Source organism: Haliotis cracherodii, unplaced genomic scaffold (assembly GCF_022045235.1).
Source record: "Haliotis cracherodii isolate W230 unplaced genomic scaffold, xgHalCrac1.p SCAF_15, whole genome shotgun sequence".
Taxonomy (NCBI): domain Eukaryota; kingdom Metazoa; phylum Mollusca; class Gastropoda; order Lepetellida; family Haliotidae; genus Haliotis; species Haliotis cracherodii.
In genome coordinates this window covers 28,497,694-28,515,399 of record NW_027266270.1, presented here as the reverse complement: position 1 = coordinate 28,515,399, position 17,706 = coordinate 28,497,694, and the positions used below count along the sequence as shown (strand labels likewise).

At 36.9% G+C, this 17,706-nt stretch overlaps 1 protein-coding gene across 16 annotated transcripts in view; it reads right to left on the bottom strand.

The window, feature by feature from the left end:
- LOC139462460 (cytosolic carboxypeptidase 2-like) overlaps positions 1–15,571 on the bottom strand; it is a 104,506-nt gene extending 88,935 nt beyond the window's left edge. For 14 of the 16 annotated variants that reach the window (XM_071244208.1, XM_071244202.1, XM_071244203.1 and 11 more), the window contains exons 1-4: positions 14,414–14,572; positions 14,174–14,372; positions 11,881–11,935; positions 2,822–2,947 (exon numbers count right to left, since the gene is read on the bottom strand). In XM_071244208.1, coding sequence (XP_071100309.1) covers positions 2,822–2,947; positions 11,881–11,935; positions 14,174–14,215 — 223 coding nt within the window. In that variant the 5' untranslated portion in view covers positions 14,216–14,372; positions 14,414–14,572. Of the gene's footprint in view, positions 1–2,821; positions 2,948–11,880; positions 11,936–14,173; positions 14,373–14,413; positions 14,573–15,513 lie in introns of those variants that run through there. The other 2 variants (XM_071244193.1, XM_071244194.1) reach the window with 2 other exon arrangements.
- Between the last annotated feature and the right edge of the window lie 2,135 nt (positions 15,572–17,706).

Sequence of the window (17,706 nt, the reverse complement as noted above, 5' to 3'; positions counted from 1 at the left end):
AGCGGTAGAAACTAACCTATTTGGTCCAATAGTCCTTATAATGAAAACATATAGTAAAACCCTTAAAAATGGCAAATTTCTACTAGTCCTTATGATACCTTAACTATTGGGAAGTTTGGCAAGGACTACAAGACTAGTGCCAATTTCTATCCCTGCATAAACTTAAAAACATGATGATTGTTTTTTTCACAAACAAGACAATATGACAATAATTGGATACTCACATAAGGTTTTATAACTTTTTAAGTTAGCATTTCCTTAACAATGCTCTGTCGTGTATTTTTTACATGTGAATATCTCCAAATGTATTACCCAGCCAAGTAGGCAAATAGAGATCAGCATTTTAGAAAAGTGCAATTTCACCCTGGCCATCACCATGAAAAAGTTCATTAGGGGGGGAAGAGCGTCATACCTGCTCTGTGATATCTGCTGAACAAAAGAATGACTGACACAAACTTTAGTAAGACTTAGCAAACACTTCACCATCGCCAAGATTTATACAGCTGCAGGCTTTGCAAAAAATAGCTCAGATTATTAGTCTAAGACAATAAAAAAGGAGTTAAATGTATTTTCTGAGATCGAGTGGTTATCAGTAAACAAACAGCTCAAACTAACAGCCCTTCTACACTTCCGTTTTCTGTAATAGACAAGAAAATGTCGCATATATTTTTGGTGTATTACGGGGGTGCTCATAAAGGTTCATTTAACATTGGTCCAGAAGTTGGGTCATTATTGGAGCAGGGTGCTTGATACAGCAAAGATGGTATATTGCAAAAAGAATGACTCCAAACATAAATGTGATGGAGTGAAAAATAATATCATAAAAAAAGCCTCCCCTACCCCACAACCCTCATGCCATGTCCTGTATAAATCCACTTCCTCCATCAATATCTGAACCTATTGGAGAAGGGACGAGTCCAAATTTACTACCCATCCCCCTATTACCGACCCTACCCGGGTATCCGCTGTAGGTCTCATGAGATAGGTAAAAAATGTCCGATTTCAAAAAGTCTGCCCTGGCAAAATGTATTTAGATACATGTATAAAACGATCTGGTCATGCAAACACTGAAGTTTACTGCATTAAGTTTTATCTTTATTCAAACATATAAAAGTCAGAAGGAATGGATGCATAGTCAGAAAGAAATGGGAACATTAGTGACTTGTAGTGTAACCATAGTGTTTTAGATAAATTTTGTCATTAAACAATATATCACGTGACTAACTACGGGTCTAGGTAGTCCTACGGGTACCCGGGTTCATATCAGTACCCAACCGACCCGAGTACCCGAGTTACCCGTCCCAGCCCTAGAACCTATCATTTGTTCCATCATCATGCCCAGCTCTTTCTATTGGTAGCAGGAGCTACGAGACATTAAGAGTTGTCTCCCTTCATGCATTGTAAGAATAATGAAAGTATTTTCCTCTCTCAACACCCCCTGCTCAGCTGGTCTGACTGCAGAAACATCTTACTAATACAGTATACAAAATACAAAATACAAAATTTCAGTGAGTTACAATAAACTACAGGGTTTATCCTAAACTAAAGTTATCTCATTTTAAAATATACATCCACAAAATAAAAAGTAAATTTCAAATGGAGCCCTAGACTAACATATAGTCTCTGAAATGAACATATCGTACAGAAAAGAAAAAAAGTTGTTGAATTATCTTTTAAAAAAATAATACGGTAAAAAGGAGCCCAGAGACTCACTTCATTTTATGATATGCAGATATCTAGACTTGCCAAACATTATAGATTTGCTTTGAATTGTCTCGTTTCATCATATGATAAACTGCTTCTAAGGTTATTTTAATCTTGTGGAAGGGAGCCAATTAAAAGACATAGACCTCAAGAAGAGACTGACTAAGAATTCACAACAAGTCATTATTAAAGTATAACAGCTCTCAAGTATGTGGTACCTCACTTGTACCAGTGAACTGACCAGTAAAAGCATAGGGGGTAATTACAGTATTATCCTACTTAACCACAAGGTAAGCCTGAGAGAAAGTACCTGGTATAAAAGTTCTGTAATGCTCTCAGAAATTACAGTTTTTCTATCAATAACTAGGCATTTCATTGGTCGCTGGTACTACTTTTTATTCTTTTGATCTTTTAGTCTATTATCCACGTGCTGATATAGAATGAGACATCGTATAATTCTTGATTTTGATTCTGATTAAATAACTGCAACCTGATAAATATTCCATATACATCCATCCACCACCCAGTGGTGGTATGCATGACAGGCATCAACTTGTTCACGTTTGAAAACTTAAACATTGGCTTACTGAGCTGCTGTAAGGGACCAGTTCCAAAGTTTGATGTCGGATAAAAATCTTAATCCCTAATGGTTAATGCCCCGCGTGTTTTCCATCTGACAAATTCATCTAACTTGATTTCTCATTGTTTCATACATTAACTAAATTAAGCAAAAACTCCCATCCTATAATATATAATTTTGACATGATAAAACGGCCTGCGGTTTGGGGAGACTTGTGATGTCTTGTTAGGTGTTAAAAGAGTTAAAAGAGAAAATCAACAGTTTGGCAGGTATTTGGCCTTCCTATTTGTACGCGCCACAGATAAGAGTACATTCAAGTATAGCAGTATGTATCTCATTTTGAGCAAGGTATCATGATACGTATGTGATCACACAGTTGGTGTATCGTCCCAGCCCTAGTAGTCCACCTGTCCAACACTAGTAAACACAGGAAGGACACGCTGCTTCCTCTCAGAATCTAGTAATACAGGAAACCACTAGTCTGAGATGAGCTGTGAACTATGTGAACTCCTGGAGTCTACTCCTGCCTATGCCTACCTTGAGCATCTTTCTGATCATCCGTGTCATCAGTGTCATCGTCAGAGTCGCTGCTGATGGTGTAGTCATATGTCTTGTCCCACTCCTGGTACGACTGGAAGGCATTGCGATAGTTTTGGTTGCGACCTGCCAACAGAAAAAGACATATTTCAAACCTGATAAAAAAACCTGATGTTAATGAGATACATATTACCGCCATTTTGGGAGGGTTGGATTTATACAATATTCTAACTACAATAAAAAAAAGATTTGTTTACATTCAGCATCAATATGTATCACAGGACAAAACATATTGTTTCATAGGGTTTACATCAATCAATCAATCAATCAATCAAGTGTATTGTATTAAAGGCCATAATACAACAATGGTGAATATACAAAAAACAAAACATTTACATCTCTTAACAGATTGATTGATGTCAAATTATATTTTTGTCTGAACTAGGAGGATTTTCTACAAATGTAAGAGGTTTTTAAGTTTGTGTATCATCACACAGCTACACCCCTCTCTTCAGATACAGATCTACAACAGACAACAGTGGTCGAAACTGATGCAGTCCATGGGTCTTTGAAGTTTCCTGAAGTATATGAATCTCGGGACCCCCTAAACTGTTTTTAACTGTTTTATGACAAGGACCCCATGACTTTCAAATCTAATTTCGAATAATGCGACAATCCTGATATTTTCAACATGGATGTACATCAGTGTCTGAAACAATGTTTTACGCCCATCAAGTCAGGAGGGCTGGTAACACATGAATGTAACTTGCACATCTTGCAAGTTGCAGGCCCACATTTCTAAGTCCATGCTAGAGTATTAAATCCTTATCTCTTTTACTTTACTCTTTGCCTTTAACATTTACAGCTTTATAATGACAAAGTAGCTCATGCTCTCAGGTAAGTGAGTCACATATCAATGAATAAATGATTCAAATCGTCAGTGTAGCAAAGAAATTTACTACACGATAGTCGACAGGTCACATAGGAATAAATTCAACCTGTCCCAATAAATGTTTCTAGCCACAGGAGAATGGTATTTTGTACACAATTGAGGTGGCCCAGTCGTCTAATGCGCTGCTATTTGTGTGCAGTTGCGTCCCTTGGGCATGCCAGAAACCTATGATCATGGGTTCAAATTCCCATTTGCCTCGATTATAATCCTAGGTTTGTCAGCACCAGCAGTCGTGGGTTTCACCAAAGTGGTAAATGTCTAAGACTTGCATTACTTCAGGCTTTTCTCCCACATGAACCTGACATGCTGGGATATAACTGGAATGCTGTTCAAAGCAGCGTTAAACCCAACTCACTCACTCACTCACTCACTCACTCACTCACACACAGTTGTGCAGGATCAAATATGACTAGCACCATTAACAATGATCATGACTGACTGCCTTCCTGTTATTAACACAGGTAATGAAGCGCACGACACAAGAGTTACTGTTTGTGACTGTAGTCATGACGTTACCAATATTAACAACACCTGATAAGCTAGGGAGTTGCTCCGGTGTCAGGTACAATGATTACCCTGACAGACATTGCAATTTATTGTGTCAGTTACCTGTTTGAGACAAATGATCTTCCTGTTACAATTCTCACATGTTTCATGCTATTGAAACAGGTGTGTTGTCAATATGATAACAATTATTAACCTACACCTGCCTATTGTTGTTGCATAGTATGTCATATATATTTCTATTTAGAGATGAATGGATGTGCAGTGTTGTGTGGAATGTTTGCTTAAAATGTCACCTATGTCATGCTCCCTGAAATAGACGTGTTGTCATTATCATAATGGCTAATGACCCACATCTATCAATCACTGGGTAGTAAGTAACAAGAGTGCTGTGAGAGCACAACATCCCCCGCATGAATTTTTTTAACAAGTTTATATTTTCTTTGTATTTTATGAAATAACAACAGTAGATGGCACTGCATTTGAGACAAATTGTGCAGAACATTTTGTTGGAAATAATCCAGTCTGAATGCTAATGCCATAAGGATGTAGCTCACCCACAAAAGCCTTATACAAGGAAACTAACTATAGTTAGATATTGTGACATTTTCACAACAGAGACTAAATGACATTGTTTTATAATGGTTGTTACCTGAGGCAAAGTTGTACCTGTATCAGTTGACAAAAATGAGGATCATATACCAGGGTAGTATCTGTATTAAAATAAATCAAATTTATAACGACTGTGATATATGTATCAATAACACATGTTGTGTGTAGAGCGGCATGTGTTTAGAGCGTCAGGGATATTCCCTGAAAAATGTAGGAGTTGACATCACCAAAACAGTACCCTCTCTCACAATGAGGCAAATCGGGCTTCATAAACCAAGGGCAGTAACTCTCTCAACTTGAAAAGAAATGAAACATGACTGTGATATGGATATATTAAACAAGTGCACATTTTAACTGTAGGAGGAGTTGATTTCACAAGCTTAGTACCCTCTCTCACAATTAGGCAAATGAAGCTCCGTAAAACAGGGGCAGTAACTCTGTCAAAATTAGTCGAAAATTAACGGGACTGCGATATGCGTATCATCAACATGTCGACATCTTGTGTGTAGAGTGTCAGGGATATTCTCTGGAAACTGTAGGAGGAGTTGATTTCACAAGCTTAGTACCCTCTCTCACAATTAGGCAAATGAAGCTCCGTAAAACGGGGGCAGTAACTCTGTCAAAATTAGTCGAAATGAAACGGGACTGCGATATGCGTATCATCAACATGTCGACATCTTGTGTGTAGAGTGTCAGGGATATTCTCTGGAAACTGTAGGAGAAGTTGATTTCACAAGCTTAGTACCCTCTCTCACAATTAGGCAAATGAAGCTCCGTAAAACGGGCAGTAACTCTGTCAAAATTAGTTGAAATGAAACAGGACTGCGATATGCGTATCATCAACATGTCGACATCTTGTGTGTAGGGTGTCAGGGATATCCCTCTATAGAAACTGTAGGAGCAGTTGATTTCACAAGCTTAGTACCCTCTCTCACAATTAGGCAAATGAAGCTCCGTAAAACAGGGGCAGTAACTCTGTCAAAATTAGTCGAAATGAAACGGGACTGCGATATGCGTATCATCAACATGTCGACATCTTGTGTGTAGAGTGTCAGGGATATTCTCTGGAAACTGTAGGAGGAGTTGATTTCACAAGCTTAGTACCCTCTCTCACAATTAGGCAAATGAAGCTCCGTAAAACGGGCAGTAACTCTGTCAAAATTAGTCGAAATGAAACAGGACTGCGATATGCGTATCATCAACATGTCGACATCTTGTGTGTAGGGTGTCAGGGATATCCCTCTATAGAAACTGTAGGAGGAGTTGATTTCACAAGCTTAGTACCCTCTCTCACAATTAGGCAAATGAAGCTCCGTAAAACAGGGGCAGTAACTCTGTCAAAATTAGTCGAAATAAAAACGGGACTGCGATATGCATGCCATCAACATGTCGACATCTTGTGTGTAGAGTGTCAGGGATATTCTCTGGAAACTGTAGGAGGAGTTGATTTCACAAGCTTAGTACCCTCTCTCACAATTAGGCAAATGAAGCTCCGTAAAACAGGGGCAGTAACTCTGTCAAAATTAGTTGAAATGAAACAGGACTGTGATATGCGTATCATCAACATGTCGACATCTTGTGTGTAGAGTGTCAGGGATATTCTCTGGAAACTGTAGGAGAAGTTGATTTCACAATCTTAGTACCCTCTGTGGGACGGACAGACGGACGGACGGACGGATGGACAGACGGACGGACTGCGCCACAACACAATCCCCTTTCGGCCTTTCTGGCCTGGCAGGGGATAAAAATGGTTAAGGGTAAAGACAGTGATTAAATAGCAGTGTATTCTAATCAATAGTTCTGAACATATTCAACTTATTTATCCAGTTAATATAATTATTGTTTTGTTTTTCAAAAAATAAATGAAAATGCTATTCTTGTTCTTTTTAGAAAATCAACACAGATCAACATTTATTCAAATTTGACTCCTGTGTCCTAAGTTTGCACCAAGGAATCTATAGAAAAGAAATTTAACTGATCTGGCTTAGAAAACCTACAATTGCTGGCAGCTCCATATCCATGACAGAAAAAAATAATGAATCTGCTCTGGTATGTTAATTCCACTAAAAGGAAATCAAACCCCTAAACAAACAATATTTGTAATGAACATCTTTAGATAAACAATCTTCTGACACAAACTGTCATAAACTGTCCCCATGTTTAAGACAAGCTCCAACTATTGCATGCATGCCTAAGCTTATAATGGGCAGATTGCCTGTTGAAATATCATTATCTTTAACCTGTTGTAAGTGTTACGCCTATATGAGACAGTGTCGTAGGTCTCTTGGCAGTACTGCATTGGGGAGGTTATAAACAATAATTAGTGTCCCCATATTATGAGAGTATCAGGCCAAGGGTATTAAACACCAGCCTTTATAATGTAGCAGAGTGAGTGGATACAATGCCCTTAGTCAACTTGGGACCGATCATGTATGCAGGGAACTCATCTCGCCCTATCGATAGTCTTTGAAGTTGATTCAGTATAACTGTCGGTACTGATATCTTGGTACATTAAATGGAATCATAAAAAGCAATTACTGTATACTCTACACATATTTGGTTTCTTCTAATTGTGTTAGTAACTGGTTTTGAACTGAGATATGAGATGTCTTAAAAATAGCTGAGTACTCAAAATAGAAGTTATGAAAAGATAGTATGAATAAATTGTTTGAATTCAGCAGTGTGTGCAAAAAACCTTTGTGTCTACTAGCCTGAACTTGGCTCTCAGTATAATTTTTAATACATTTTAGTGTTGTCATATAATATACATGTTATTGGACTAATATTTCTGAACTCACTAGGCTGAACATAATTTCACTAGACTCTGGCTTCGGTCTAATGGCAAAAGCCTCAGACTGATTCAATACTTCTGAATGATATACAAATACAGGCAAAAGTAACTGTGAGCATCTTTTTTTGAAGATCTAAAGTGAACTAGTGTTCATTTGGGCTGAACATTGTATGTTTTCTACATGTTTAAAGCATTTGTTTTCAATCAAAATTTCAACAATACCAAATTCCATTTGGCAATTTTTGTGTTCTCTATATATAGTGAAATGGGTGTTCCCAGTTAGAGATGTGATCATGTTGACAAGGAACAAACATGTGAGGTTTGACTCTCCTTGGACCCCCATTCACATTAGAATGGCATCAAACTACTGAAATACTCAAGCTGCCCTGGTTTGTTTTGTCAAGTTGTTTGCTGTGCACAGTCACAAGATTTACCATCTGTAAAGTCATACTGTCCATATGATCATATATATTATCACTTTTCAATTATTGATAATGTAAAATGAGCAGATACATGGACCTTTGGCAGGGGTAGAAAGTCTACTAGCCTGAATAGAGGTAACATATAGCAATACCCCCAAATGTTCAAAAATTCTACTAACCTTTAGCATACCTTTAACATTAATACAACTAGTCGGGGCTAGTGCTAAGTTCTATCCCTGTTTGGGTAATCATTTTTGGTCATTCTTAATCGAAAAGACTTGAGGGATAAAATCAATGTGTTCAAATAGTCATTATAATTAATTAAATGTAAATTTATGGTTTCGCATTGTCAACAAAATGAAAATAATTATCATAGTAAAGAACGTAATTAAAGACAAAACTGTATTTAAATTAGGAAATGAAATAAGGAACAGTTCATTTTAGAAATCAGAACCTTACAATAATCAATGACAATATATCAAATCCATTTGAAATTTAACAAACAAAAATATCTTGTACATAAGCAACCAGAAAGAATATCTTACGTGGAGATTTATCCATTCCATTTGGTCGAAACGACAAGTCCACATCACGGTAATCCTCCATTATCAAACACCCTCGAAAATACACATCCAACGATATCAAAAAATAACAATTCACAAACAAGCTGCACCAATTTCCACAGGTGACTTCAAACCAATGAGCAATGCATGAGCTCCTCTGCTTGTAATCCTGCAACCCCTAATCACCACAATACAAAGATATTTAGCATAGGTCTAGCCATTGTGGCATTTCACACTCCAGTAACTCGCTGCCAATTTAGTCTGTACCACCGAAGTCCTTAATCAGCTCTAATCTGGCCACGACCCTGCTCCAACCAAGTGCCGACCACATGCAATGTTGAATAAGTCCTTCACTAATCTTATCAGTGATTTCCAGTGAGTTTGATTGACTAAGAGTCAGATATACCCCCATTCCGTCGCCTAAATTTCCCCTATCCCTCCAGGTGTGCCCATATAATGATAAACTAATATGTGAAGTAGCCATGCGTTCTGCAAGTCAGGGGGTTAGTGTGGTTAGTTACTAACAAGTGGAGAGGATTACACCCACGCTGTGACCAGCCCCTCCTACCTCTGTCTGTTTGGATGGACAACACAGAATGGTAAGTAAATTTGTACATTCTCTATCATTATGAACCAAGAAATAAATGGTTCCAGTGTACATGACTTTTAAAAGGAGGGTATTACGATGTATTTTTTCCAGCTGATATATAAGGTAGGTACACATTATTCACATTTTGCATTCAATATGTAGGTCACTAACAGTAAAGGAACTTGGTCATTCTATCAGAAACATAACCATTTAAAAATATAACCCAATTATCTTTGAAATGATTGATATGCTTATTTCCATGTAATTCCAACATAGATGTTTCTAAATTCTTGTGATATGTAAAAGTAAAAGTATAAAACAGTAATGAAAAACAGCTGCTGCATCATTACATACTCAACAATTTACGACAAAAAACATCCTCATAGCATCGCAATGATCAATATTAGTGTGCATAGTTAAACCCTATTTATCTAGACAATACCATTCCAACAGAAATCTCCCAGATTACCAACTATAAGGATTAACAAATCATGAACCAGGTATTGCCCAGATTGCAGGGTTTCTGGACTAATGAGCTCTTATTGCATAAACTGACAGTGATATTGTGGCTGCCTTCACAAGCTTCTTGTTATTGGATAGACAGATGTTTCTTAACATGTCTTTTTAGAGTAAAGATATGTAAACAGATGCAGACCACCTCCATGGTCTAATAGAGTGTGTACCTGAGAGTGGAAGTGGCATTCCAAAAGATGCTAAAAAATGTGGTACTTGTTGTTACCTTGCCTGGCGCTCAGCATTTAGGGAATAAAACAAGGACTAGCTGGCTTGGAGTCAGTACACTGTGTCTGAGTGGGTTATGTATGTTATACTGTGACATGGTATGTGCTAGCACTATAAAAACGACAAATCTCCGTACAAGTACAAGCGTGCACGCACGCATGCACCACTATAAGTACAATACTCTTGAACGTAAAGTTAAACCCCTTTCACCTCATCGCCCAAAAAGTAACACAATGATCTGAATTCACATGTCGAGATAACACCAAAGGGAGACAACACCTTCCAAGCAGACATGAATATCATCAACACAAAAGCTAAAACAAATTTCCATGAGATATTTATGCTAAATCTGAACTCCACTGTACAACACTGTGTTTATGAATCACTATCAAATAGTGATGATACCAGGTGCTCACAAAACATGTTGCAATGGCACCCATCACAAACACATGCAAAGACAAGTCAAGGATTCACCTGAACACACACAGGAACATATAGTAGGGAATTGCATCAGATATCAACTTGGCCACTCAGTGATTTTTCTAGGGACAAAATGTCATAATGACATTACTATACATAAAGGGAAAGTTGAAGTCATCCCTCTTGGCACAGTCATCTTATGGATATTTTTTTTGTCAGTCTCAATCTTTATGCATAGATTAAGTATGACACAGATGAGGCAGCTTCTTTTATTTGTGGTTCAGGTGGATAAATCAGGATATTGGCCATTATTGACGATCTCAGATCATTGATATCCCTGAATCTTAATATATTTAATTTTATATTAAGCTAAACTTCTTCAAAGAAATAACCAGGAGAATCAAGAGTAATTGTATATCCCAGTAGACTCCTGGAATACATGGAATACTGGACACATACACAAAGAGAAATGCATGGATTTATCTAGGAATCTTGTGCCCATGTCAGGCAAATTACCAAAAAAACATTACCTGTATTTTGTTCAAAATTGGGATTGTGTTAAAGTTTTGTTAAAGTATTTTAACATTGCATTCAGTTCAAAAATGTAAACCTAAGTATTAAAGCCTATTTTTCTTTATTGGTCCTATTATCAGTGAAATACAAGTTACCTCTACAGACCATAACATTAGTTATAACTATACTGATAGAAACTGGAAATGTTTAATTTCAATTTGGGAATTTTGACTGACACTGACACTGGCTGCAGACTTGTGGCCCAATATTGGCCTCTGAGCAGGTCTAGGTAAACCCCAGGTAATGGAAACAAGCACAGAAAGCACTTGAGTATGTTACAAGACAAAGGGGTGCTGAAAAGGAAGCCTACATGACCATGACCATGACCTACGATGATGGGGGAGGTTGACATGTTCTTGTGAATGGTTGCTGTTATTTGTTGTTTAACAGCACACTCAGCAACATTCTAACAATGTGACAGCAACCTGTCAACACCGAGTCTGGACCAAACAATCCACTTGGCTGCCTCTCACGACCAGCGTATGTTGCTGGGAACCTATTCTAAGATTGAGGTGCTTATTAGATAGAATATGGCACTTGTGAAGACATTAGCCAACATGATGTAGCTGGAATATTACTGACTACACCTTAAAACAACATTCACTCACCCAAGGACTCACTTGTATCTGAAGTTTATTGACAGTTGTTTTTGTCATAGCAAACAGTACAAATTACTTTGCACTAATTTTAACTGAAATCAAAAGTCAGGATATCAACTTAACTCCAAACTGTTTGTATCCGCAAATTCAGCCACTAGTTTATTTATCCAAGCACACCAAATACAGAAACAAATCAACCTCACAAAACATGTTCCACTGCAAGCACCATGGCAGGTGCGCCCATGATACCATTTTGATTGATTTCAGGAAATTGACATCGTCATAGCACTCACCTGTATAGTAGCCGTAGTGCTGGAGGTGCCTCTTCATGAAACTTTCATAGGGGTTCTGAAACAGATCAATAGCAGCTGATGTTGATCGCATCCCACTACGTCAAAGACAAGCTAATAGAAATCCTTAATTACTTTGTGGAAATAGGTATCAAATATTTAAAGTAATTGAAGAACGATGCCCACTTCATGAGTTTGTGGGCCAGTTGATTTATCACTTCTGTGTCAAAACTGTCATCGTCTTTAATCCATGTTGAAACTTCCTTTCAACCAGGTATTTGCATGAATACTTATGGAAACAAGTATTCAAGAATTGTTGTTTTTTTAATTATTGTTTTATCAAACATGTATATATGAATCTATATACGTCTTTGGTCTTATATTAATTATTTAAACAAAGATTAATCTGAGAATATGACTAGTCAATGCACTAACTTTCTTCCCTCATCCACATGAGATTATTGTTCAATATCAATCAATATACAGAGCAGTCACTTAATCCATAATCCAGGTCACACTCATCACTTCACATGACACTTATTTAAATGAAACCATGAAGAAAATGGTAATTTGAAAGACACAGATTATTTGTCAGGAAAGTATCAAACTTTTCAATAAAGACGTTAAGATATCATTTGATAAGTATGAATCATCATGTATTTAGTAACATGCTCTCTGGTTCTAGTGATGTCCTATTGAAAATATCCTTCTTATATCGATGATACAATTGGTTTTACAGATTAGTCAGAAAATACAGAAAAATATGTGTCACTCAGCAATATTTCACCTAACTGATTATAGATAACTGATATGACGACCTGTAAATAATAGAGTCTGGACAAACCAGTATTGATGTTACACGCAACATCACACTGTTCACACATAATATTTGTGAGGGTAGTTTGAAGCCTAGTAGTTAATGTGTTTGCTTGTCACACTGAAGGCCTGGGTTTGATTCCCCTCATGAGTCAATCACATGAAAATCAGATCTTAATTCTTGCCACTGCTATAAAAGATCTGAAATAATTCTTGACCAAAATTATTTATCAAAAGGTTTGTATTGTACAATAATACTTAAGTCACACATAATATTTGTGAGGGTAGTTTGAAGCCTAGTAGTTAAGGTGTTTGCTTGTCCCGCTGAAGGCCTGGGTTTGATTCCCCTCATGAGTCAATCACATGAAAATCAGATCTTAGTTCTTGCTACCACTATAAAAGATCTGACGACATCCCATTGCAGGTCACATCAGAACAACCTTTCATAAACTTTGACTGACCAAACAATTGACTGACAAGAAATCGATATTAGCCAGTCAGAAAGCAGCTTTCTTGAACTATATGGCACAAGTTTCAAACTGGCGACTTCCATATTAGACTACGTTTTGAAAAATATTTTGACAAAGTTCTATCACTTTCTTGATCTGATAAGCACTGCTCTAATTGGTCGGATGAAAGGTAGTTCAGACATGATAATTATGCTTCATATTGTTGGGAGAAAAAGAAATTGTCTGCCACAAAAAATTCATTGTTGCAATTTGACTACAGACATTTTTGCAAATACTTTGGCTTATAATCTTAATTAAAGAAACATCTGGTTTTGGTGCTGTAGCTGAAAAAATATCTGGTTTCAATACAAAATGCCAGGGCCCCCCTCATCAGAATACCAAATGGTCGGTAACATGAAATAAGATCTGATCTCAATGAGATTGCTCATGAGTTCAATATGTGAACATATTGAAGCCGATTTCTGGTGTCCCCTGGTAGGATATGTCTGGAATATTTCTCTCTCTATATATATAGTAACACCCAGTACAGTTTCAATGAATCTGAATATTTTTTTTCTCAACATCGGCAAACAACACATTGATACTTGAAAATGAAACAGAGTTTCATATTGGTTCCTTTCTAGGACACTGACTGAGATTGTTATCCAAAATGCCTGACGACATGATGTTATTTTGGTGAAGAATGTCCTTCCATCATCATGAAATTGTCTCAATGACATTTGACTCCAACAAAATCCCTTTGTTGTGAAATACAGCATTCAGCAATATTCCAGCTATATGATGGCGACCTGTAAATAATTGGGTCTGGGCCTGACAATAGGGTGATTCATATTATGAGCAACAATCCATATCAATGGGACATCATGACATGCCATCGACCAAGTCACTGAGCCCTATCACCAGCTTCACTAGGTCACCTCATACAACAACCATAGATGGCTGATGACATACATGGGCGGACATACATGTACATGTGTAATCGCTCATCAACAGATCTGCATAATTCTTACCAAGTCAAATTCATATTCTGTGTCTTGTCGTGACGGATACATCTTCAGAGGATTGTTTTCGATAGTCTCACCACTTCCAATACAACATGCAATGTCACTCCATTAGATAAATCTAGTTCACATGGATACTTAACACTCATAAGTGTAAGAATTGTTCAGTGTGTGTGGTGTCTTTGTAGGTGTCTTCAATATCAGGGATCTAAAAACGTGACATATGAAATATTATCATGTATATGTTACCCATAGGTATAGAAAGAATGAGTTCAATAACTTTTCCATGTTAGCACATGTGTATTTTAACAGCTTCAGTATTGGCTGGTCAGTTGAAATGATATGGCGTCACATTGCTCCACTGTTGAGGACAATACATGACATCATCATTCATTGTTGTCACAAATTGAAAACATCTGATATGTCCTCTCAAAAATGGTTGACTTCAATAAAGTTTCTTTTGGGTTAACATTTCAACAGTTATTTAATACTCTCTTGAAATGACAATTCACAATGTAAAACCTACTCAAAATTTAAGATTACAGATTATACGCCCTTATGGATGCTTGATGTTAATTGCTATAGGCTTGCTGCTTACATTATTCATTCACTTGGGACAGAAAATCTGTGATTCCTCTAAGTATTAGACTTGCTATTGTACTGGTACATAGTTATTGTATAAAATATAAATTAACTATCACAGGTTCATTGGAAATAGAAAAGAATTCCAAAGTTCTCCCTTTCAGTCAGTGCAAACATTTTATATGTCTACTTGGAAGAACACCTATGCTATAATCATTCTCATAACATTTTAGCCTTAACATATAAACTATTATTGGCTGAGCTTACAAGGATGAAAGAAACTTTACTTTAACTCATAATGCATGAAATTTCAATTATAAGTAATCATTTGCTACAGTTTGTACATCCTCAACATTGGTTATCAAGTTAAGAATGCCTGATTCCCTACAGTCTAAAACATACAGCAGTAGACTAGGCCTACAAGGGTAGTTCATTATATACTCCGACCCTGTGATACCTTGAAAATTAATATGTTCACACTTTCAGAAACATAGATGTAACTCATCACATAACTTTTGCTGTCATTAACATAAGCTCTTCGGTTTATTATTGCACAGGAAGAAAACATAATCTTATTTGTAACGTGTACCCTGAAATAACCTAGATTTGTAGATATCGTCAACCTGCTGTTTCATTGAACGTCTAGGCTAAATAGTACTGTTTCCATACGCTAAAAGTACAGGTCGAAATTGACAATGATTATGTTCGAAGCAAAACATTTTGTCTTGTTATACTGTATGTTGTTTTGATTGCATGCTTGCACGAACGTGGTCTTTCCGTGTCAGTTTCATGACAGATTAGCCACCAGTTTCCATTACCCCATTCCATGACCGAACAACATCAAACGACGCCATGCGACATCCACATAACAACATAGTTCGCCGATAATGACGATATATTGTGTATAAACAGTTGCGAAAAATTAATAAAATGAAGTGGCCATGTTATCAATAAAAGTAAAATATGAGCATATCAGCATATTTAGGTGTTGATCGAAATATTTACATTTCAATTAAACTAAAATCCCTACGCACGTTGCCATCCAATACCGCACTCAGATTCAGAAAATACTTAATACCGCAATATCTTGGTTAAATACAAAATTTGAATCGTTTATTGGACTTATAATTCTACAGATATAAGAATTGGGATTTTAACCGATAATATTTGGTGTGTCAGATTATTCACTGCGTGCCTTCACTCGCTCTCTTTTCACTATATCGGCCATATTGGCAAGGTGCTCAAAATGGTGTGTAAAGCAATTGATTTGTTTAGGGTGTCTTTGGTCACGTTTTAGATATACATTATGTTTGGGGATATTATGAATTGTAGTTAATGGCGATTGAGTAGAGATTGTTTTCTGATGCTTCAAATTAATGAAGTTTTGATCCTTAATAAACACATTTGTGGTGTACACGAAAACCGGAACACTATCATAGCCGCGTTTCAATTGGTGACGTTCAGTCAGTGTTTGGCCACTTATAGTTTGAAATATAGTCATTGTTACATCGTTGCAGGTGGTACTCTCTAGAAATGTAGAGTCGACGTTGCTTTATATGTTTGGTTATTTGGATGTAGGTGACCATGGACTGTTTTGTAAATGTTTACCCTGCAGCCGTCTAAATAGGTATATCGGGGTCATTTATCATGTTACCGTTCGATATTTAAAGCTGACTCCATGCTGTAGTCTCAGTCTATAGTGCAGAAAACTCTCATCAAAGTTTCGCCATGGAATCCAAGATGATTTCTCTGTGCATATGACGTAAATAATTCTAGTGGTGGGAACCAAACTCGGGTATTTTGCAAGTAAAATCCATGCATTTTCTGCAGATGTCATTAACTTGTTAACTTATGTCCATATTGGTTCGGATGTTAAAACTTGACAATCAACTGTCAGTAGAAAAGAATTGAAGCCATTCACAGGTGTGGTTGTGTGAAGTCTTTAAAGTGGGATGGCGGCAGACAGGCTCAACATGCCCAAAGATTTTGTGTATTTTATTTAACTTGTTTGAAACAAATCACATAAACACCACCATGCATGTCAAATCAAATTGTTAATATTTTAATCAAAACAGTTAATGGAAAGTACATGAAGAATTGAATACACTAAGGCAATGTCAGACTTACACAAGGGACACAATCCCAATGTCTAAAACTTTACTGACATGAGGCTTAGTTCCTGTTTGATCTAATATATCACCATGATATGGCATTGACTTTTCATATAACCATCGCATGGCCTTAATTTGGCATCTTGAAAAGAGATAAGATTTATACATCAAAACTATATACTATGGTAATAACCATCAAGGACCCCCATATTTTATAACTTTATATATATGAAACAAAAAGAATTACTCTGGTTACTGGGTAACAGAAGTACAAGTTGAAAGAAAGTTTTATTTTTTTATGTTAACATTACAGGGAGCCCATAAGAGTTTCCGGATTAAGATGAAGCTGGCCAAGAAAATGAAACAGAATAGGCCAATCCCCCAGTGGGTCAGAATGAAGACTGGCAACACAATAAGGTAAATGAAAGTCATACTGTTAGTGACAGGTGCTAGGACATCAGGTTGGGTTGCGAAGAAGTAACAGATTGTAGAAACAGAGTTTGAGTCTGTATCTTGAATGAAAAAGTCATCTTTCCGAACCAGTTGTGTTCGTAAACAGCACCTACCTTTTTGTAGTACCGGTATAAGGCGACTATGCTTGTTGTAAGTAGTAACTAACAGTATCAGGTGGTCAGGCTCCCTGATTTGGTTGATGCATGTCGTCATATCCCAATTGCACAGATCTATGTTCATGATGTCAATCACTGGATTATTTCCAGAACGCAGTCATATAGCTGGAATATTGCTGAGTGCATTGTCAAAAAACAAAGAAACAAACAAACCTTTTTGTATGTCAGTAGAGCAGTGATCCTCCATGAACAGAATTCAGAAACATAAGGAGAAATTTTC